The 24,256-nt window shown below is 40.1% G+C and overlaps 2 protein-coding genes across 13 annotated transcripts in view; one reads left to right on the top strand and one right to left on the bottom strand.

The window, feature by feature from the left end:
* The first annotated feature begins 341 nt into the window (after positions 1-341).
* On the top strand, positions 342-6,649 carry LOC133648558 (inactive serine protease 35-like). 2 transcript variants are annotated; one of them, XM_062044773.1, is made up of 2 exons: positions 342-544; positions 1,244-6,649. In XM_062044773.1, exon 2 carries the CDS (start codon positions 1,285-1,287, stop codon positions 2,464-2,466), a length of 1,182 nt encoding a protein of 393 aa, XP_061900757.1. In that variant the 5' UTR covers positions 342-544; positions 1,244-1,284; the 3' UTR covers positions 2,467-6,649. The 2 variants fall into 2 exon arrangements, with proteins under 2 accessions (XP_061900757.1, XP_061900756.1); XM_062044772.1 differs by having other exon boundaries at positions 1,190-6,648.
* Positions 3,199-24,256, bottom strand: part of LOC133648557 (clathrin coat assembly protein AP180-like) — a 58,010-nt gene continuing 36,952 nt past the window's right edge. For 2 of the 11 annotated variants that reach the window (XM_062044760.1, XM_062044769.1), the window contains 7 exons: positions 17,611-17,706; positions 9,621-9,680; positions 8,206-8,292; positions 7,955-8,016; positions 5,359-5,445; positions 5,179-5,285; positions 3,199-4,402 (listed from right to left, as the gene is read on the bottom strand). In XM_062044760.1, coding sequence (XP_061900744.1) covers positions 5,199-5,285; positions 5,359-5,445; positions 7,955-8,016; positions 8,206-8,292; positions 9,621-9,680; positions 17,611-17,706 — 479 coding nt within the window. In that variant the 3' untranslated portion in view covers positions 3,199-4,402; positions 5,179-5,198. Of the gene's footprint in view, positions 4,403-5,178; positions 5,286-5,358; positions 5,446-5,600; positions 5,655-7,954; positions 8,017-8,205; positions 8,293-9,620; positions 9,681-9,966; positions 10,060-17,610; positions 17,707-24,256 lie in introns of all 11 variants that reach the window. The other 9 variants (XM_062044771.1, XM_062044762.1, XM_062044761.1 and 6 more) reach the window with 9 other exon arrangements.

Genomic DNA, 24,256 nt, shown 5'->3' with positions numbered 1-24,256 from the left:
GTGTCAAACATGATCGTTAATCATGATTCACAAACACTTCCGTGGGAAATAAAATACACTTTCAACCACAAATGCTCCAACTCTATTTTGGTCTAATATCAAATTAAAAAAGAAGGAAATATTAAAAGCCAACTTCATGGCTGGCCCTCTGTTGCCTCCTTTGGTATACCATAGTGTTACATGAAAACCACTCATGTCCCCTCTGCATCAGCATGTCTGATAAATAGAACAAACTAAATGTATAACAAAGTTAAATTGCCACCAAATTAATGAAATATTACAACCTGAAGAAACATCACTTTCAGTGTACAAAATGTGTTTATTCTCCCCAAAATATCAAGACTTATTTCCATGTGGACCCAAAATGTGATGTCCGTATGTGATCAACATTCAGCAACTTGCAGCCTACCCCTCCAAACACCACTGTTCCCACCCCCTCATCACTGTGGGATGCACAGTGGATATCTATTGGGATGGAACTGCTGAACCACGCGTCTTTTAAGTTGTAGGAACTTTTACTGGATCCTGTTTGTGCGCATTCAAGGTAGGTTTTGAATCTTGACCCTTTTGCATTAAGCGTCTTTGCTGAATTTCAGCTTTTAGGTGTTTTGTACATATGTTGATGATGCCTAATTTGTCGTCATAAACTGCATAATGGTTAAATGTATTTTAGTTCTGTTATGTTTTATTTATTTGCGTATATTATTAGGTTGATTTGCTGTTCTGCACATGTATTACATATTGATAGTATTGTTAATGCAGACAGGCTTGCTCCCTTGGTGAGGGCTTCAATGTTGATTTTGGCAGCATCTTCTGGCTATGGTTTAAAAGCAGCACTTTGTCATAACTGCATGTTTCTAGCAACGTCATGTTTCATCATCAGAGTTGTGCTGAATTCCGTAAACCTGGCTAATCTGAATGTTCAGACCCTTCTGCTAGGAGTGCAATGAAACACTGCTGGAAGTTTATTTGTGTACGTTATGTATCCATAAAATGTAACAACAATGATTGACGCTAACAGAACAGATTAGGTTTGTTGTCAGAACTTAAAGAAACAAAACAAATGCAATCTTCATTGTACCGGTAGTTGCAGCCATTATGATTTTTTGATTTTAATGCTCAATGTGGGTTATTTCTCTGTATTCTTGTCCCCTTGCCCTATTTATCATTTAGTTTATCTTTTTTCCAGCTATGGGTTTCCTAGAACTTATTTGTCTACTGCTTTGTGCGGCTTTCTATCCAGCAAGCAGCGATTTGCACAAATGGACCAAGCAGAACCTTCCAATGCTAATGGATCGACACACTGAACTTCAAACAAAAACTTTGTTCAGAACCCCAAAGCAGGATGCAGATGGAAACGCTGTGGAGACACTATGCGGGATAGAATGTCAAAGACGCCTACCGGACTTAACTACGAACGAACAAGAGAGGATTCTAGGCTACGAAACCATGTACGAGAATGGCACGTGTACACGCACTGATGTCATACTGCAGGGTTTCAACCCTATGAGACCACCTGAGAACGTTCCAGCTCGCCGGAAGCGGCAGGTTTATGGACCCGATGGACGTTTTGTCATTGCAGACTCACAGTTCATCACCAACTACCCCTTCTCCACCTCTGTGCGCTTGTCCACCGGCTGTTCAGGGGTCCTAGTCTCCCCAAAGCATGTGCTGACGGCGGCTCACTGCATCCATGATGGCAGCTTTTACCTGGATGGTGCTCGAAAGCTAAAAGTAGGAGTGCTACAACTCAGAAATATAAGTGGGGGTAGGAGAAGAAGGAGGCGACCGAGGACTGCTATGAAAGGAAACAGGAATAAAATGGAGAATGAAGAAAAGCAGCGTAGCATTGATGGAGATTTAGTCAGAGGGCAACAAGGCGGCGTGGTAAAAAGGGGGCAAAGGAGGACAAGAGTCAGTCGCCTAAAGAGGAAGCCTGTCTTTCGCTGGACACGAATCAAGCAAACGCACATCCCTCAAGGTTGGATGCACTCCAAGAACTCCACTGCTTCCTTGGCTGCCGACTACAACTACGCTCTCCTGGAGCTCAAACGACCTGTCAAACAGAAGTACATGGAGATCGGTGTGGCGCCCCCCACCCTCCTCCCATCCCGGATCCACTTTTCAGGCTACGACGATGACAAAAATCTGCTGGCCAGCCTTGGGGGTGAGAAGGTGGTCTACCGCTTTTGCTCGGTGGCCAAGGAGTCAGACGATTTGATGTACCAGCATTGTGACGCTCGGCAGGGTGCCACGGGAGCCGGTGTTTACATTCGCTTGAGACAAGACGGTGGAAAAGGGAAGTGGCAGCGGAAGGTGATTGGGGTGTTCTCTGGCCATCAGTGGGTGAAGGTGGATGACGGCGAGCAGAGGGACTTTAATGTGGCAGTGAGGATAACTCCTGTAAAATACGCCCAGATCTGCCACTGGATCCATGGAGACCTGAGTCACTGCAAGGCCGTTTGAATGACAGTTTTAAAGGACTTCTTGTGAAACCAATTTTGTCTATTTTTTTTCACACAAATTATAGACTACTCTGGCTGCTTTTAACTTTTGTTCTCTTTCTCCAGCCCTGGTCAGTTTGTCAGACCTCTATGGTAAAGCATCGTAAGTTTAAGTGTACTTGCAGAAACAAAAGACCAATTGTCACTTTTGAATAGTCATACAGTACGATGATTGGTCAGGATTTTGGTCTCCTCCAAAAATGATATTGGACAAATGTAGCCAAATTACAAGCAGATTTCCGTATCTCCTATTTTTCGCTTTTAGGTTTAACAGTACACTGTACGGAAATAATGTGTATGGAGTTCCGTTGTTGTGCACCACTGAATTTACACCTGTCTATTTCTTTATTTTGTTGCACAGCTCAAAGCCCCATGTCTCCAAGCGGGTTCAGGGGGGTAAACTAGAGTTGAATTCAAACGCACCAAAGCGTACCCGTGTAAAAGCATTCTTAAAACTATTGCAAATATTGGTCATTGGTCTTAGACCTTTCACTGTGTTTTACCAATGTTCCCATAATGTGTTAAAACTTTGGTCAAACTCTGGTCATGCTCTATTAAAACTATGCTGAATGGGTCAACATAGTGTTTAGTATTCAACACGTTCCGGGTCATAGGAGTTAACCGATGGCAATGTTTCATCAACCAACGGAAAAGACTGTATGCAGATAAGTGAGGAGCCGTGAGGGTAGTTGGTGTCAGTGTATTTGTATTTTATTGCATCTCATATGAGAGACTCACATGCAAATTGAACAGGGAGGGAGGAAGGAAGGAAGTGGGGTGGCCAATCTCAGAAAAACTACACAGCTGTCACAGAAAATACTGAGCAAACATTTATCCACATTCTGTTTGTATGTAAATGTCATTGTCGTCTTTATTTTCCTTTTCAACACGTTAAATGCCACAATGAGATTAAGATGCAGTCACTTTTTTGGGAAATAAACAACACAGAAGAACATCCAGCATATGTATACATGAGGGCTTTACAGTGAGTCTTCCCAGTCAACAAATGTACCGCACGGCGTCCAATTGCATGCATCGATGCAAGCATGTCTCAAAAAACCTTTTGGAGACCAAAAATGAAGGAAGGCCGGACCTGTCTCCATGCATCCACACCAGCAGAGGGCGCCACACAATAATGTTTTTATTCAATACTGTACTGACTGTACCAGACTGATAGTTTTTTTATTTTCAAAAGTCATGCTTCTCCCTCAATATGTAACTAAAATATATGGTATTTTTTCATCATCAAAATAAATAAAATATGTAGACTGTCTTAAACATAGTCTCGAATGCATATGTTAATTTGAGTTCTAAGAAAAAGAAAGAACACAGTAGATAAAGTCGTATTTGCATGTATTTTTGTTACCAATTAGGAGCATGGAGGGCTTAGCGGACATACTGGAGGTACAACCATGACACAAACATCGCTCAGTGTTAGTTGGGTCAACGAGGATAGCTCAGTATTAGTTGGGACAAGAAAGTTAGACGATAAAAGAGTAGGGGGTATTGTTGGCCAGTGAAGGTACACACATCGAAACACAGTCCACATTTAATTAACAACACAGTCCTTGTCCCCCAAATGCACAAAAAATCCAGTCCAAGTCAGCTTGTATGCAGAAGTCCAGAAGGAATCTAAATACACATTTTTTCCCTCCCCCTCATAGTATATATTAAGTAAAGATTAACACTGATTTACACACACACCCACACACACAAGTTTTTTCTGTATCTATGGTTCACATTCACAGTTGTGCTACAACAGTACATCATGATGGGCGGGGGAGTTTTTGAGGGGTTGCAGCCTCTAGAGGTGGGCGAGGATCGTTGGGCTGATGGTTAATGTGGGGGGCAGTGGGGAAGTGCAGACATCCACAGAGCTCCAGACACAACAATCCAACCTACAGCAGCAGCAAGACATTGGCGTTAGTAAACATAGCCCTAAAAAGTATTTCTGCTGTCTTTTTGGGTGTAAAGCAGAGTGCTATTATTTTTCTGACAAATACTACATAGTGGCCCTGTTTGATTCCTATAGGTGGGGCTTACTTTTAATTTCTCACACAGCTTACAAAACACACACAACTTTATGGTTTTTGGCCAAATTGCCATGAAATTTAGTACATGTCTTCTGGGGGACAAATTTAAGCAAGATTGTAGTGTGTGAATGTGAGTGTGAATGGTTGTTTATCTGCGATGGTGTGGCTGCCATCAAGCTGGGCCCTACCAACTTATTGTCCATAAGTCATTGACCAGTTGTCTTATGAAAATGTCCCTTTGAGGATATCTGTATTACATGTATCCTTGCATGTCTACAAATATTTTGACAACAACACATACGGGAATATAGGAGAAACTGTAATTTTCATGGGAAAAAAATAACAAGTAAGTCAGTACTGTACTTGAACTTAAAAGGGCAGTGTTTACCTTTAAAGGTTTTTGTCGGCCCGTCATAAAGCCCTTGATATAGGGGACAAATTTGAGCAAGATTGTTTGAAAAACATGGCCTCCATCAAGCAAAATGTCTTATGATTATGACATTTTGAGGATATCTGTAGAACATGTATCTCCAAATATTTTTGATCGCAACACATAGGGGGCGCCACTAATGACACTCTTTCGGGTCTAAAAAGCATATGTAGGTCAAAACAGTACTTGGTCTTGTAAGTGCCATGTTTACCTTGAAGGTCTTTGTCGGGCCTACATGAAGTCCTTGATGTTGAGGTCATCCAGAGCGTTCCTGGGTGGAGGAGGCTTTCTGGGGCTCTGGGCTATTCCAGGAGACATCTGAACACATGCATGGAAAATTGTCAACTGACGCGCACTGACTGACACGTAATCAAATCCATTAATTGGTTACCGGGCTGCCCGGGGTGGCACCGGTGGAAGGGAAGCCCGGCCTAACCATACTAGGCATCATGGGAGCGCCGACACCCGGTGCCCCAGGCTTTCACAGAGACAGACACAAAGAAAATGAGACACTAAGAAACAAGCTATGACTTTTAAAGGAAGGAACACCTAACAAGGGGAAGTCCTTTGCTTTCCGGTAATGTCCGCATTGTTATGAGGGACATTACTGGACAGGACTATATGTGGTCTTACCATGCCGTAGCCTGGGTGGCTCCCCATAAATAGAGGAACACCCATGGGTGCTGGCTAAAGGTGTAGAGGGGAGGGAGAGGAGGCGGAGTTGGGGTCACTAACATATAAGACAAACAATGCAAGACAATGCATGGCAAAGACAAGCACACACGTAGACACAGACACACTAACGCAGGGATGTCCAAAGTGCGACCTGGGGGCCATTGGCGGCCCGCAGGTCATTTTTTAATGGCCCCACGGCCAATTTTAAAATACGATTAAAAAAATTTAAAACATCAAAAGTGGTATGAAAGACCAAACAGGTGAAATGTAACAAGAAAATGTTGCAATGTTTACTCTAATAACACAAAGCTGCCATGCAGGCTGTTTCTTTCTTTAAAAAATAATAACGAATCAAAATCAATGTTATTATGAATTATTTACCTATCCAAGGTTCCAATTACATCACATTAAATATTGCACTTTGAGATATTTTTTTGGGAAAATGTTGCATATTTTGTGTTTGCCATATAAAAAATTGAGCTTTTTTTTTTTTTTTTAAAGAAGGGCCTAAAACGAACAAACAAAAAACATAAACAACAATACAACGTATAATTGACGGATAGATCTGAAGTTGATCTCGAGATTATTGTGTTAAAAGTAAACAGTAAAAAAAATGTATAATTTATTTTTTAACACTTTAATGAGTAGGACCCTTTTGGTTCCCCAATAATTTTTGCGTGATTTGTTTTTAAGTGTCATTGCTCAAAAAATAATAATGAATTAAAATCAATAGTGTTATGAGTTATTGACCTTTTCAAGGCTCCAATTATTATATAATCTGAAATATTCCTCTTAAAAATTTTATTGGGTGAAAATATTGCATATTTTGTGTTTTTTCCATAAAAAAACAGGGTTTTCTTTGACAAAAAGAGCATACGACTTAAATCTTTAAAAACGTTATATTGACAGATTGACCTAATGTTGATCTAGAGATAATAATACTGAATAGTGACACATTTTAAATATTTTTTGGACCAAAACCCTTTGGGGTCCCCGGGATCAAGCCTGAGTGGAGGCCTTAATGTATATTTTGTATACATATATTGTATTGGTTTTTAAAATAAAAAAAATATCAAAATGGCCCCCGCTTGCTTTGATTTTTCAGTGTGCGGCCCTCAGTGGAAAAAGTTTGGACACCCCTGCACTAACGCAACAAAACCTTTCAACATGACAAGTTAATAACACCAGTGGTTTACACACATTAACACTAGCATTCGCTTTCTAGCATGCAAGGTAGTGGCTGTGCACATGCACAACGATTTAAGAGTAGGTTTTTTTTTGTAGCAGGCAGCCTTTGAATGAGAAAGTGTAACTCAAAATCTGTTTAAAAAAAAGCAAAAGTCCGGGGCGGAGTTTAGCTGCAAAGCAAGTAGGAACTCCTATCTCCAAGTAACAGCTTCAATCATTGGCCATTTCATCACTCTCCAGCAGATACTAAAGAAACTACATCATGGTTTTAAAAAGGACATTTAAAGGTCCTCTATGCATATTGATGTATATTGATATTATATCAATAATATGTTCCTAGAGTGTGTTTATGAGCACCAAACATCAGAATAATCTATTATCTTTGTCACTTGTTTGCTCCACTTTTGAAAGAAAAAGTGCTGAAGCGGTGGTTTCTTCAGGCTTCACTACATATCTTACTTTAAATCCTGGAGCTCTGCCAACTATCTGTCGGTCAGCTACAGACGAAGGAGCTGTAAGTTTAATCATTTTGTTTTTCTTCAGCGACTATGCTAACCTGGCACGATGTTAAAATGTGAGCGTGATGTTAGCACTGTAGCTTATATAGCTATGCTAGTGTTGCTAAGGTTTGTGTCCTCCTGTCCCATTCCTTAATGTTACTTGTTTGTGATATATGGCATCTATTATGTTGGACAAGTGTAGAGTTACAGTGGAAACACTGGATAAAGTGAACACTAGTGCTTCTTGTAGTCACACACTGTGAGAGACAGGCATGGACAAACATGCACATTAAAGCTACAGACACGCAAAATGGCTTGTTCCCAGTAGTGCTTGTACTAAAAGCACTTTTAAACTGTTTATATTCCAGCATCAAGGCTAGATTTTAAACAACAAAAATCCACTACACTATTGTGGAGCCACTCACACTTATTCAAACGTGATAAATAATATCATAATATGGGATCTTTAAGTAAAGTATTTAATCTTGTTTGCTTTCTTGCTGCCTTTTTAAATACAAGTGGACCTGCGATCAAGGAGAGCACGATGAAGGCAAAGCGTCTCCCCCTGCCTGGCACGGCCATGCGGCTCCACTCCATGCTAATAAGGACACACACAACATTTACCATGGGGGCACCCCAACTGGGAGGAGCTACCTGGGGGGCCGCTGGGGTTCCCATTGTGAGATCTGACGTGGACGAGAAAGAGATAAAGTTACTGCAATATTACCGTCTTCCTAAACGTGAGTCAAATAAGTCAACATTTTGGGGAGCATTTCATCTTTGTATTTGTATTTTTTGTAATTATTTCATAAATGTTTCAGTTCCGAGTTTTCCACAAACTGCTGTAAAAATTAATGACTAAAATGACTACTTACTACTTGCCATGTTAGCCATGGAGGTGTCAACATCGCCCGCTTGGGGGGTCAAGGTGGGCTTCATTACATCTCCTAGCCCATCAAATGCTACAGGAAGGAAGGAAGGGGGACACAATGGGAGAGGAAGAATTTAGCTATCTACGCAGTCTTGGAGCAGACACACTTACTACTTGGAATCACCATGACAACCAGCTGCAGTCACCATGACGACAGAAGAAGGAGAGGAAATGAGCAGCGGAGCCGATAACTACGAGTTAGGCTTAGAGGGAAGTCATTTTAGTCCCAAACAAACTGCATTACTTATTCAATATTACAGTTTCACTTTTAAAATAAGATGCTACTTAATGGTGTAAATTAATGCACTGAAATTCATAATTAGACAAAATATTAGGTAAAAATGGATTGATCTGTATGTTTAATTCCAACTCTATTTCTGTGTTATATCAAAAAGAAATAACTATGCTTTTTAACTAGAGTTGACCATTTTAAGGCAACACCTTAATATATTTAAATGTAATATATTATGTAGTGTATTTATACATTTTATTATTCTCTTAATGTTTTAGAAATTGAAGCAAAACATGACTTTTTAGTAACATATATGAAGGAATTACATGTTTTGTTTGTATATTTTTTTCAGCTTTGTTTAATTAAATTTTTCGAATTGAAGGCATCATACAGATGCATTTTAATCATTTCTATGCCACTCCTGTCATTTTATTATGGGCTTCATAGTGCTTTATGGGAAGGGAAAGTAGCGCTGCAGCAATGATGGCGGGCGGGGTTCCCTCTTAAAGGAGCACTGCACTGCAATGCAGTACTGCACCGTGAGACACCATGAGCAAGGCGTTAAAAAGAGCGAGGAAACTCACCAAGTCAAATGGCGGGAAGCAAGCAATGATCCAGCCCGAGAGCCAGATAGGAAAAGAGAGCGAGAGAGCAGGGAATATATGAGAGGAAGATAGAAAGAGGAAATAGAATGCATCAATGCCAAGTATATAAGAGACAATAGTAGAAGAAGAGTTAAGCCTCAAAGCATCCACACTGCACACTGTCAATTGTATAATAATTAGAATGATATGATGCAGAGCGGTGGCAGGGGCTAGCTGTCTCAGTTACCATAGTTACCAATGACACAGTGGGGAGTGGAAAGGTGGAAGGAATTCCCTCAAGACGCATTAGCTCTACATCGGCGTACAAACGAGGTGATGCTGTGATGACACTAACATGTCTGAGTGGGATTTAGTAGTAAATGCACTATAATTAGTTATAACTGTTAGTTCATTTAATAGATACAACATAAAAAAATCACATGTATCTACAATATGTCATGTGGAGATGAAACGGATGAAACTGCATGTTGTTATTAGCCCTTCAGTGTGCAGAGTTGGGGGTCAATATTTCAGAGGGTTTACCTGACATGAGTTCCGCCCCGGGGGCGGCAGGTGCAGGTGGTTCTCCTCCTCCGGTGGACTCTGTCAGGTCAACAGGGCAATTGTGTCAGAGCAGAGCCCGCAGAGATCCGTCCATCGCAGCATTAAGGCACAGAAGGGGGAAGGAATAGTCAGCCTCGGGCTTCACAGCACACTGCTAACACCAAAAAGCACATGTACACACCCATCCAATACACCAGGAAGTACATTACATTTCTGCAGTCATCATCAAAGCCATAAAAGAACCCACACGTGCAGCACTCTTAAGTGGGCATCTTTCGAAGTCTTCTAAAAAGTTTGACACCCTGCTGTGAAGCTAGCTACCCACCACAAAACAGGCTCATGATGTCTCCACTGTCAGTTTTGGGTGGGGGCACAGAGGAAAGGATGGGTGGGATTGCGGACGAGTTGAATAAATCCGCTGGGGTAGAGGTTAACATGAAGATGGTGTTAGAATGGAACAATAGCAAATCATTTCATGGCACGCAAGAGCCATACATCCTCAAATAGTGGCCTATGCGCTTTTAAACGCCTTGCTCTAATTAGTTGCCAAATTAATTTTAGCATTAATGCTTTCTTAATGGACATCTCCTCTTTTCCTCTCAATATAGGAAATATAAAAAAGGTATTGTCTTGCATGGTCTTACAACCATGCTAATGCAAACTTAGATGTAACTTTTTTTCATTTTTTTTCATTTATTTATTTATTTCAGGCAATGACATAAAAAAGTACAAGTTGACAACACATAATAATATAAATTAATATAGTGCAAAAGGTAATGTATAGTATGTAATGCATGATTGTCCAGTTTTGCCTGAAAGGGAGTGGGAAGAAGATAATTTATTTAATCCCACCCCCAGAGCTGCACTTTTGTTTCACAATCATTATGAGAGATATGACGATGGATGTTTTTTTTTTTGGTTTTTTTGCTTTTTGCATTCTAAATATTAAATAAATGCGATCAAACCTCTTTTTGTGTCCTTCTCGCAATTTCCGGGCCCTAAATGGCTGTGTACCAATTTGTCGGATTACCTCCTCAGACTTTTTCTGTGCAGGTGAAATGAATGATTTATGATCTACAATAAACTAAGCGAGAAAGCAAACATAGGGACATACAGTAGTTATCACGGCGCCGCTATAAATAGCTTGTTCGCGTTAGCGCTTATAATAACAATATTACTATTACTTGGTTAATATTCAAGTCCCGAAATATAATTATTACAATTAGTATTGTTGGCTGTTTTTGAGTGGTTATTTATTGGATTTTATAGGCGAAATAGCAGACTATTATTTAAAAAAATGTTTTTATTATTTGGAATGCATTAAAAAAAATCCATCCGTTGTAATGTTTTTCATGATTGTAAACGATAGGCAAAATCCTCCAAAAAGTGCAGTTCCGCTTCAAGCTCATCAGCATCATGCCGTTCGATCAAGCGTGTTCATAATATGTGACAGTGAGGGAACAAGCAGGAGGGGACAATTAGTTCCTTCTCCAACTGCACTACGTTGTTGATAGGAAATAATACTCACAAATGAAAAACGCAAATAAAGCAGTTACACATTTTATTGACGGAATTGATAGTTTTCCTTCGACAAATACACGCTGCACGCGCGTTGGTGTGGCCAAATGTTTTCCAACATTGGCCTTTTCAATATTTAGAATTTTGTATATAGGCTAAAAGTGACTCAAAGCTCTTTACATAGTGAAACCCATTATCTAAGTTACATTTAAACCAGTGTGGGTGGCACTGGGAGCAGGTGGGTAAAGTATCTTGCCCAAGGACGTATGGCGGAAGCAGAGATCGAACCTGGAACCTTCAAGTTGCTGGCATGACCGCTCTACCATTCGAACCACGTCACAAAACCAACCCATCTAGATGTAGATATACTGAGATGTATACACTGTAAAAAAAATATTCAGATGTTACAGTAAAAAAAACTGTCAGCTCAGTCGCCAGTATTTTACTGTAACATTTAAAGTGTTTTTTTACAAAGACATATTGTGAATTGAAAAACAGTATCATTATTATTTTTACAGTAGAATTTTGGCAACTGAGCTGCCAATCTTTTAATGCATAAGCTACAGTCATTGTTTTTACAGTGCATTACTGTAAAGTTAAAGTCCCAACGATAGTCACACACACATCCAGTGGTGAAATTATCCTCTGCATTTGACCTATCCCCATGTTCACCCCCTGGGAGGTGAGAGGAGCAGTGAGCAGCAGCGGTTGCCGCGCTAGGGAATTATTTTAGGGATTTAACCCCCAATTCCAACCCTTGATGCTGAGTGCCAAGCAGGGAGGCAATGGGTCCAATTTTTGTAGTCTTTAGTATGACTCGGCCGGGGTTTAAAATTCTCGACCTTCCAGTCTCACGGCGGACACTCCAACCACAAGGCCACTGAGCAGGTAATTGGTAAATTGTAATGTAAATGTTCAACTGATCACCACCTGTAATGGTGGGGGAGGACGCCGGTCAGACCTGGCAGGCCCAAACGCATTGTGAGATTCTGCTGGGAATGGCTGGCAGAATCTCCCATCAATTCCCACCTCTGGAAGAGCATCGAACATGTTCGAGGGAGGCAGGGGACATAAAGTCTGAGTGGGCCATGTTCTGTGCCTCTATTATCGAGGCAGCTGATCAGAGCTGTGGCCGCAAGGTAGTTGGTGCCTGTGGTGGCGATAATCCCAGAACCCGCTGGTGTACACCAACGGTGAGGGATGCCGTCAGGCTGAAGAAGGAGTCCAATCAGGTCTTTTCTGGCTCATTGGACTCCGGAGACAGCTGACAGGTATCGACAGGCAAAGCAAAGTGCAGCTTTGACGGTTGCCGAAGCAAAAACTCTGTTTGGAGAAGCCATGGAGAATGATCTCTGGACAGTTTGTCAACACTGTGTATGGTTGGGATGGTGTCTTCAAAGACTTCCTTAATCCCACTTACACATCTTCCTATGAGGAAGCAGTGCCTGCGGACTCTGTGGTGGGCTCTCTCATCTTTGGGTCTGAGGTTGTCGAAGTAGTTAAGAAACTCTTTGGTGGCAAGGCGCCGGGGGTGGACAACCTCCACCTACATCTGGGTGGAGGTTGGCTCTGTATGCTGTGGGGCTGTCTTGGTTGACAAGACTCTGCAACATTGTGTGGACATCGGGGGCGGTGCCTCTGGATTAGTAGACCGGGGTGGTGGTTTGTCTCATTAAAAAGGGGGACCGAAGGGTGTGTTCCATCTATTGTTAGGTCACACTCGTCGTCAGCCTTCCTGGTAAGGTCTATTTAGGTGTACTGAGAGGAGGTTACACCGGATAGTCAAACCACAAAATCAAGAGGAGCAATGTGGTTTTTGCCCTGATCATGGAACTGTGGACCTACTCTACACTCTCGACAGGGTCCTTGAGGGTGCATGGGAGTTTGACCAGCCAGTCTACTTGAGTTTGGTGGACTTGGAAAAGGCATTTGACCATGTCCTGTGGGGAATGCTCCAGGAATATGGGGCATCTGACTGTCTGATTACAGCGGTACGCTCCCTGTATGATGGGTGTCAGAGCTTGGTCCGCATTGCCGGTGTTCTGTCAAATTTGTCTGCTTCCTCAAAAAAAATCAACTTAACCTACTCAGTGGCCTAGTGGTTAGAGTGTCCGCCCTGAGATCGGTAGGTTGTGAGTTCAAACCCCGGCCGAGTCATACCAAAGACTATAAAAATGGGACCCATTACCTCCTTGCTTGGCACTCAGCATCAAGGGTTGGAATTGGGGGTTAAATCACCAAAAATTATTCCCAGGCGCGGCACCGCTGCTGCCCACTGCTCCCCTCACCTCCCAGTGGGTGATCAAGGGGATGGGTCAAATGCAGAGGACACATTTCACCACACCTAGTGTTTGTGTGACAATCACTGGTACTTTAACTTTTTAACTTTAACTTAACTTGATAGTGGGGTCTACCACGTCATTTTTGCTGTCGAATTTTGTTTTACTCAGGTTCTGCTTAGTATTCAGACACGACTCGTCATAAACTGTGATTAAAACGAAAATGCAAGCTACCATTGTTTGCGTCAATGTGAACTTCCTCACGCTGTATTTGTCTACATGCTTGTTGTCTGTTAATATACAATGTGAACTTCCTCACGTTGTACTTGTCTACAGGCTTGCTGGTCAGAAGATACAATGAAAGAAATATATTTTAAAATCACTGCTCATTTGAGCACGAGGAACACGAGACAGTTGTTTTCTATGGGTGTTTCGTTCTAGGCAAATGTTTGAAATATTTGCGCGCGCATGGCATGCTCAGTAGAGGTAGGTTGCAGACATCGATAGGTTACAAACATCGATAGAACACCGGCAGTAGGTCAAACCTGTTCCCAGTGAGGGTTGGACAGCGCTGAGGCTGCCCTTTGTCACCGACTCTATTTATACGTTTTATGAACAGAATTTCTAGGCGCAGTTGGGGCGTTGATGGGCTCCGCTTTGGTGGCTGCAAGATTTGGTCTCTGCTTTTTGCAGATGATGTGGTCCTGCTGGCTTCATCTGGACATGATCTTCAACTGGGCTGAGAATCAGCACCTCTAAGTCAGAGTCCATGGTTTTATCTCAGAAAAGGGTGCAATATCATCTCCGGGTTGCGGATGAGATCCTGCCGTGGGGTCTTGTTCACGAGTGAGGAAAGAGTGGATCGTGAGATCGACAGGCGGATTGGTGCAGCGTCTGCAGTGATGCAGATCCTGTATCGATCCGTTGTGGTGAACAAGGAGCTAAGCCGGGAGGCAAAACTCTCAATTTACCGGTCTATCCTTTCCTATTGTCACAACCTTTAGGTTGTGACAATGACCTTCCTCCGTAGGGTGGCTGGGATCACCCTTAGAGACAGATACAGAAGCTCTGTCATTTGGGAGGGGCTCTGAGTAAAGTCGCTACTCTTCCACATCGAGAGGAGCCAGATGAGGTGGTTCAGGCATCTGGTGAGGATGACCCCTCGGAAGACTTCCTGGGGAGGTGTTATGAGCACGTCAGACCTATAGGAGGCCTGGGAACGGCTTGGGATCCCCGGGACAAGCTGGGCGAAGAAGCTGGGGAGAGGGAAGTATGGGCTTCTCGGCTCAGGCTGCTGCCCCTGCGACCCGACCCCAAATAAGCAGAAGAAGATGAAAAGTTGGATACTATAAATGGAAAAACTGTGTCACTTTTATTTTCACAGTAAAATTTAGGTGAATGAGCCGCCAGTATTTTTTGTACTTTTTTGTACTTTTTGTACAGCGTAAGTAATTGTAAATAAAAGCCTCCATTTAAATACAATCCTTAAAATTAACAACTGCTGCACGCTCAAGTTGAGGAAACACATAGGCCACTATTTAAGGAAATATTATTTACAGGTAATGCAGAGCATGCAAAACATGCTGAATGAGTGTGTGAAAATTTCAAACACGTTTTCTGTTGTAGTTCAAATAGAGGACAACGCCACCATGTGACACCGCAAGGCAGGAAATGTGAGCACACCAGACGGGACAGCATGGATGCAAAAAGGGGGTACCTGCTGTGAACAAGCCAGCAGTGGGTGTGGCCTCTGCTTGGATGCACCTTGTGTCAGGCATGGGCTCAAAGAAAGCTACAAACGCATGACCAGAAAGCTCAAAACATGACAGCAGACAAGCGCAAGATTTCTTCCAATAAAGAGAAGTGATTCGGGCACAGTGAAAGAGGAGAGGCAGCGCAAACACGTCCGTTGTTTACCGCTGAAAAAATCGACCGCAGGTGCTGAAACAGTTGCCGTGGTGATGACAACCATGGTGGATGCGGCGGTAGACAGCGATGAGGGTGAAGGTGCGGGCAGTGTAGAGCTAAAACCTGTGTTCTCCATTGACATCACGCCAAAAAGGTCTAGACCTGGAGATGCTGCGGTGGTGGTATTGGTGGTGGTGCTACCATCTGAGGGGGCAAAGGGGTCTTGTGGAAAGATGAGGGGGGATGTTAGACACACAAAAACACAATAGATGTTTGATGTGGTTATGAAAGCTGTGAAAATTGGAAAGTTGTAAGGGGAACAGCACTTTTTTTCAAATTTTGTCTATTATTGTTTCCAATCATTCTGAAAGATATGACAACAGATGGATTTTGAAAAAATGCATTTTAAACATTAAATAAACTTGATCAAAAGTCAGCTTACATTGGAGTCTATGGGAGCCATTCAATTCTGCCTATAGAGCCCCTAAAAACATCCAAACACCTCCATTAGGGTTTTATATACATGATGTAAGTACATATGTAATGTAGTAACAGGCACTTTTATAAAAACATTACATATTTATATATTTCAAAAATGTTAAACATATGTGGTGCATTAATTTCAAAAATGCATCACAGTTTGCTTTTTTTTCCTCTTCATCACTGATGTTTGCTCACTGCAGACTTCACTTACTGTACAATGTCTCCTGTAATTAGGATGCCTACTGCTAGGATGTATACATATTCCTATTTAAAAAGTTAAAGTACCAATGATTGTCACACACACACTAGGTGTGGCGAAATTATTCCCTGCATTTGACCCATCCCCCTTGATCACCCCCTGAAAGGTGAGGGGAGCAGTGAGCAGCAGCGGTGGCAGCGCCCGGGAATCATTTTTGGTGATTTATCCCCCAATTCCAACCCTTGATGCTGAGTGTCAAGCAGGGAGGTAATGGGTCCCATTTTTATAGTCTTTGGTATGACTCGGCCAGGGTTTGAATTAGATGAAAAATGTCTCATAATCCTAGCGAAGAAACGGGTTGGGGGAGCGGGGGAAGAACAAGCGCTTTTCGTGTCATCCTCTACAGTTCCAGGTCCAAAATGGCTGTCAAACTATCCCAACTTGTTGGATTATATTCTCAGCCACCTTCTGTCCAGGTGAGATGCACGATTTATGATCTACAATAAACTTACAGGGAGCAAGGAAGCGAGAAAGTGACAGACCACTCGATTATGTAAATATAGGAACACAGGAAGTGATCACGTCGCCGCTATAAATAGTTTGTCTGTGTTAGCGCTGATAATACCTTTATCACTAATACTTGGTTTGTATTCAAGTCACGAAATGTAAATTGAGTATTGTTGGCGCTTTTGACTGGTTATTTATCGGACTTTATGGGCGAAATAATGGAGCGCCCATCGGCTCCGCTCTCAGCGGACTTTCATAATGATTGTGAACGATTGGCAAAATTCCCAAAAAAGTGCAGTTCCCTTTTAAGATGTTGGACTCAGAAAGAAGAAGTTGAGGAAAATGGATGATGTTTAGCTTTTAGCTGTGGTCAGCGATGTTTTCTGTTTAGATTCAACCATGTTCACCTTTCAGACTGTACCTCGACACGATATTCCATGCTTCCCACTGTTCTTGAGTAAAGCAGAGAGGATCCTATCCGCTCCTGTTATCTGTTGTTGGCTAAACGTCCCAATGCAAAACAAAGGCAACTCTTTCTAACTCGACCCAAAAACCAGCCATCTGCCGCATGTCCTCCTTTTTTTCGCAGACGTGTGAAGGCAAGTAATGAAAGCGAAGAAGGGAAGTTCATTGTCTTCTGTCGCCATGGAAACAACAAAAGCAAAGGCACCAGCAACACTCAATCGGTGCACCTCCTGTCCCCACACATAGAGGGATGTCAACTTTAAAGCCATACTACTACAGTTACCACTACGACAATCATTGTTGGACTACTCCTTCATCTTAGTGAGACATTGTGGACAGTAATCATTTCCAACTGAACAATTTGGCCAGTTCCCTAGCTCCTTAGAGGGATTTTTTGGGATGAACTACAAGAGAGGCTATAGCAAAGCCTGCAGGCCGTCTCTCTGGTCTAACATCAATTATTTCCGAGCTCACAAAAGGCCCAAAATTCCCAGAGACACAAAATCTTCTAGCTAGCATAGCCACAAAGGATGGAATCAAGTCCACATTTCCTTCCACGTCCATCCATCCCCACTCGTTCACACCGTCTTGTTGACTTTATGTCACCCACCAGCTCCAGTGGTAGTGGATGTTGCAGTGGCAGCAGTTCCGCCGTCCGTTGCTGCAGCAGGGGTCTCCGTGGTGGCGGCGGGTGTGGAAAAGGCGTCTGAGGTTCACACGCAGAAAAAGCCCAATGGAGGATAGACAGAGGAGGAGCCCAAAGTGGTCAGAAGAGAAGAAAAAAGTCAAGAGAGGAAAAGAGAGTCAGAAAAAGAAGTCAATAACATGCATCCAGCAGCACTGGCAGGTTGCCATGACACAGAAGTGACAGACAAATGGTGATACAGACAAGGAGGCATTTTAGCTTTTTGCTAACAGAGTGCAGAGAATGTTCCATACAAATAGCCGATACACTGTAACAGCATATGTTTCAGCACACGTTTGCAGCAGTGACAAGTTTGATAGAAGTGCTTTTTTTGCTGCGTTGAAGGAAAGCACACCAGTCTATCAAACACAAACTTCATATACAGTAAAATGTAAGCTGATTGGGTCACCAATGGCCAGCATTTTAACATCAATGCATCGCTATGGATCGATTGATTTTGTTGATTCAATTCAATTTGATGCATTTTGCTTGCAGATTATAGATTGAGTGAAATACAGTGGAACCTCTAAATGTCAAAAGTTCAAAAATTCAGTCCTCCAATGTCGCACCATACATGATGCTTGCATTGGAACTCACTAGGCATTAAATAAATTATTATGGGTGTTTTGTTTTTTCCTTCCTTTTTTACTACACATTTTCCCCAAAAAGTAGAGTCATACATGCTAAGAAAAGAAAAATATACAGAGGAAGTGACATGACGTTATTAGACTTGCATTCAAAGCAGTGAGATGCCAGCGTCACATACTCACACCCCAGAGTTAAGGTGGCATGCTTTTTTTTTTTACTTCTTTTTTATACTCTATCATTTACAGGTATTACAAAAACTAGATGCTTAACTACAACTTTAAAGCTTTATTGTTTTAGATCAGTATATTCTATTATTAAGACAGTGGTAGTGGTTAATGTTGGAGTTTGTTCGTTTGTACATTACTCAACTCATAAAGTTATGGGTGGATTTTCATGAAACTATGTATAAATGTCTGAAATGAAATAAGAAACAAGTGATTACATTTTGTGGGTGATCCAGATCATTTGTACTGTTACCTTTTGTTTTGGTTCTGAGCCACAACTTCTGTGGGTGTATACTAACGGTCCTGCTTCCCACCAACAATGAGTGGATTTAATTTCATTCTGCTATAAATAGCTCAAAAAGTTCCAGTCCAGATCACCGTCTGGATTCAGGAATTCCTTTTTACTATTGAAAGTTGTGGCTTGTGCAGCCCATTGAGACACTTGTGATTAAGGGCTGTATGAATAAACGTTGATTGATGATTGATTGATTGAAAGGTAGAGCTTGGTCTGCGCTCTCCCAAAGTGCTTTTCTAGTTTACACTGGTTTGAGCCAAAAGGTTTGAGTTTGAGTTTGAGTTTGAGTTTGAGTTTATTTCGAACATGCAAGCATACAACATGATACATCACAATTTCCAGTTTCTTTTCAACATGTTCGAAAAGGAGTAGGAAGAAGCAGAGCTTATTTAATCCTACCCCTTTTCTTCACATAACAGTTGCAAAACTTTTTGTTCACTTCCTGTTCACAATTTTTTCACAATAAACTCCATAAGTAATCACAATAAAAATAAATAAATAAATAATAGTAAGAATTTAATAATAATAATTGGTGAAGTAAGTCATATTTCATATGATGAGATAAGTAAGATTACTTTAAGAATGAATGAATGGATGGATGAAATAAATTGAGAATATTTGTCATGGTTCTTCTTCTTTGTACTTTGTAAACACTTTAAGTTTGAAGAGTTTCTTGAAGTGTATCATATTAGTACATTGTTTGATTGCTTTGCTTAATCCATTCCATAATTTAATTCCACATACTGATATACTGAAGGTCTTAAGTGTTGTACGTGCAAACAAATGTTTTAAATTACGTTTTTCTCTAAGATTATATTTCTCCTCTTTTTTTGAGAATAATTGTTGTATATTCTTGGGTAGCAGGTTATAGTTTGCTTTGTGCATAATTTTAGCTGTTTGCAAATTCACTATGTCGTGGAATTTCAGTATTTTTGATTCAATAAATAAAGGGTTTGTATGTTCTCTATATCCAACATTATGTATTATTCTAACTGATCTTTTTTGTAACACCGTTAATGAATGAAGTGTACTTTTGTAATTATTTCCCCATATTTCTACACAGTAGCTCAGATATGGTAACACTAGTGAGCAGTAGAGAATATGAAGGGATTTTTGGTGTAGAACATTTTTTGCTTTATTCGTTATTGACGTGTTTCTTGCAACTTTATGTTGTATATTTTTTACGTGAGATTTCCAGTTCAATTTATCATCAATCATTATACCTAGAAATTTGGTTTCGTTTACTCTTTCAATTTCTATTCCGTCTATTTGTATTTGTGTTTGACTTTCTCTTCTACTGTTACCAAATAGCATTATTTTAGTTTTACTAAGATTCAACGATAGTCTGTTTTTGTCAAACCATCTTTTTAATTTGTTAATTTCTTCTGTTATTATTTGTATTATCTCCTGTGTTTTCTCCTGAACAAAACGCTGTTGTATCATCCGCAAATAATACTAACTTTAAATATTTTGTAACTTTACAAATGTCATTTATATAGAGATTGAATAATTTAGGTCCTAGTATTGATCCCTGAGGTACACCACAGGATATATTTAGCGTTGTAGACGTGTGTTCGCCTAGCTTCACGTATTGTTTCCTGTTCGTTAGATAACTTCTTATCCAGTTTAAGACTAACCCTCTGATGCCATATCGTTCTAGTTTTTTGATTAAAATATTGTGATTAATTGTGTCAAATGCTTTAGTTAGATCAATAAAAACCGCTGCCGCACATTTTTTACTATCTATTGCATTGGTAATTTCTTCTGTAATTTCAATTAAAGCCATTGAAGTTGAAACATTAGCTCTGTATCCATATTGTTTCTCTTCGAGTATTCTATTTTTATTTATGAAACTTTCTAATCTGTTATTGAACAGTTTTTCAATGATTTTAGAAAATTGTGGAAGTAGAGAAACAGGTCTATAAATTGTAAATTGATGTTTGTCTCCAGTCTTATAAATTGGTGCAACTTTAGCTATTTTCATTTTGTTTGGAAATGTACCTGTTTGAAATGATAGGTTACTAATATACATTAATGGTCCTGAGATCTCTTCAATAACCTTTTTTATCGTTTCCATATTAATTCCGTTACAATCAGTTGAAGTCTTAGATTTACATTTTTTCACGATTGTAACTATTTCCTCCTGTGTCACATTACTGAGGAACATGGAGTTGGGATTTCGCTCTATGGTATCATTATAGTCCTCAATTGGAACTGGGTCTGGAATCCTTTCTTCCAATTTTGGTCCAATATTTACAAAATAATTATTGAAGCTTTCAACTACTTCCTTTATGTTGTCATTTTTTTTATTTTCATCTAAGAAGTATTGAGGGTAGTCCCTCTTAGTTCCATTTTTAATAATGCTATTGAGGATGCCCCATGTTGCTCTCATATTATTTTTGTTCCTGTCCAATAAATCACTGTAATATTATTTTCTACATGATCGTAGTATGTCTGTTAACTTGTTTTTATACTTTTTGTACTTAATTTCTGCCTCTATAGTTCTTTGTGCTATAAATTTTCTATATAGTGTATTCTTCTTCTTACAAGCATTTTTTAATCCTTTTGTCATCCATAGTTGATTATTCTTTCTCTGCTTGTTACTGAGTTGTATCCATGGACAATATTTGTCATAAAGTATTATGAACTTGTTTAAGAAATGTTCATATGCTTCATCAACCTCTTTTTCATTATACACATTGTCCCAATCTTGCTTTTGTAGCTCAATTTTGAAGGCAGTCATCCTCTTCTCTGTGCATAGTCTTCGAAATGTCCTTTTGTCTTCCATGTTCTTCTTGTAGTTTCCATCATATATTGTAAAAACTGGCAGATGATCACTAACGTCGCTTATAAGTAGACCACTTGTAGTGTTATTATCAAAATCATTGGTAAAAATATTATCAAGAAGCGTGGCTTATTGTCCTGTGATTCTGCTTGGCTTTGTGATTTTAGGATATAGACTGATGCTTTACATTGTATCAATGAAGTCATCAATAGACTTTTGCTTGTTGGGGTTCAATAAGTCAATATTAAAGTCACCACATAAGAACATTATTCTTTGACCATTGTCCATGTAAGTTGCCTTGATCCATTCTTCAAATGTTTCTATACTTGACTTAGGTGATCTATATATACAACTGATTAATACGTTTTTGCTTTTTTCCTGACATATTTCAATGGTTATACATTCTAAAATATTATCTATGGCAAATGACATGTTTTTTACCACTTTGTAGTTCAGGTTCTTCATCACGTACACAGCTACTCCTCCTCCATTTTTGTTGGTTCTGTTGATGTAGTTTAGTTCATATCCCTCCAGATCAAAATCTATTCCTTTTTTATCATCAATCCATGTTTCTGTGACAGCAATCACTTTGAAGGGTTCGTTGATGTGTTCCAAAAAGTTCTTAATGTTGTTGTAATTTGCATACAAGCTTCTACTATTAAAATGAATAATTGACAATTTGTTATCACATTCAATGTTGCTATTATATTGATCATCTGTATAATAAAAACAACTATTGCTGATGTGGGAGAAAAAAATTGTATCTGGATCTATATCATTTTCCAAATCCTGGTTTTTGTGATCTTTGTTGCAGAAATTTTTTAGTTCCATATTTTCTTGTTCAACAAACTTTGATGTTGTTTCAATAATCTCTATAAGTGTAGGTGGATGCAATCCTGAATCTAGGTCCTCTTGTTTAGTCGTCCCTTGGAACATAGTAGTACCGATGCTGAATTTAGGTGCTTGTTTTCTGTCAGAGTCCATTATCATCGTTGTTGTGGTAGCTGTGTAAACTTTAAAAATTGTCCAGGTCCTTGATGTCATGGACAACAATTACTCTTGCTTCTGGACTTCCATTCAGCTTGATGTAGATTTTACAGTTGGTGCTCCAAGTTCCCTGGATTTTTCCCTGCCTTCTCAAGTCGCGTGCTTTCTTGGCGATTTCAGCATTACGTTTTGTGAGATGCTCATTCATGTACACATTTGTTCCCTTCAGCTTCTTTCCCTGTCTCAGCAGTGCCATTTTAGATTTTCTGTTTACGAGTTTCACGAGCACGACTGGAGTGGCGTTGTTGTTTCTTCCGTTCAGTGGGATGCATGTTTCGATGGTATTAATGTCAATTTCAATTTCTTTTGATTGCAGAAAGTTGACCACTTGCTGTTCTGCTGAGACCATATCCATTTCATCTGGTTCACCTTCATTATTCACAGCTTTCGCATAGGATCTTGGTTTAATTCGGTGCCCTGTCACAATGATATCATTCATTCGTTTATCCTGATCCATTTCATCTATGATGTTCCTCAGCATGTTGTTGTCTTCTTGAAGGATCTTCATTTGTTTGCTCATTTCAGTGGCTTCTTTATTTCTGGAGTTGTTCTCTTTTTTCATTTCTTTAATTTCTTCTTTCATTTCTTTCATATCCTCTTTCCATCCATCCATCAATTATTCCAATTTTTCTATCATTTCTTCTTTAAATTCGGAGTATTTTTTGTAGTATCCCTTCTTGAATCCCATCATGTCCTGTGCCCAGCTTCAAATCAGTCTTTCCAGTCAATCCTTTTAACTTTTGGCATCGCGGCAGTCACTGACGTCAGCGCCTCTTATGTCTTAAGGGCAGTTACTTCTTTAGCGACTTGCGGCACTTTTAACTTGTTTTTTCAACAATTTCGTACCTTGCGCCGTTCAGAGATCAATTTGAGGTGTCAGCCTGTCAACTTATATCACTCTGCTAGGCAACCGCTTTGAACTGCGGGAGGCGCCTTTGGCTTGAGGCTAACGGCTCTTCCACTCGCCTTATTTCAGCGTATCAGTGCCTCTCAACTGACCAAAATCAGATCGAAGATGCCAGGTGACTCTCCTGTGGCTGTGATCGCAAATCAGTGGTCAAATCAGTGGTCAAAATCTTCAGACTTAACAAAAACTCCGGTAGCAGAAGCGGAGCTTTTTTTCTTTGCGTCCTTTCTCATTGACAGGAAGTGACGCACTTACTTAGAAATTGTACAATATTGAATGTTTGATGATAGTTTGATATTGGGACAGATTGTTTCTATCTCCATAGTTCTTATGCGAGTAATGATTTAAAAATATATATATATATATATAATCTGTGGTAAACTGTCATCTTGGAATATTTATTGTGTTTAGGGATGGGGTACCTTTCACATTTAAATTGATACTGTACACATTTTTGGTACTTTTGTGTGTGTTCATGTATTAATAAATGTGTGTCTACCAGTAAAATATATATATACATATATTTTATTTAACATTTAACAGTGAGTTGATAATAACTGTGCTATCCAGTTGTGATCTTGTTTTGTTACACTTATGACTTTCATTTGCAAGTATTATATAGTAGACTTTGCATGTAGTTGCAATTCTAAGACATGTATAGACTTTGGTGTGTTGCCCAGTCAGGAAGTAGTCTTTGCCATATGAAGCTGATTGTGCCAATATTT

The sequence above is a fragment of the Entelurus aequoreus genome, linkage group LG04, assembly GCF_033978785.1.
Source record: "Entelurus aequoreus isolate RoL-2023_Sb linkage group LG04, RoL_Eaeq_v1.1, whole genome shotgun sequence".
Lineage (NCBI taxonomy): Eukaryota > Metazoa > Chordata > Actinopteri > Syngnathiformes > Syngnathidae > Entelurus > Entelurus aequoreus.
The sequence above is the reverse complement of the archived record's forward strand: the minus strand, read 5'-3'. Positions and strand labels throughout refer to the sequence as shown.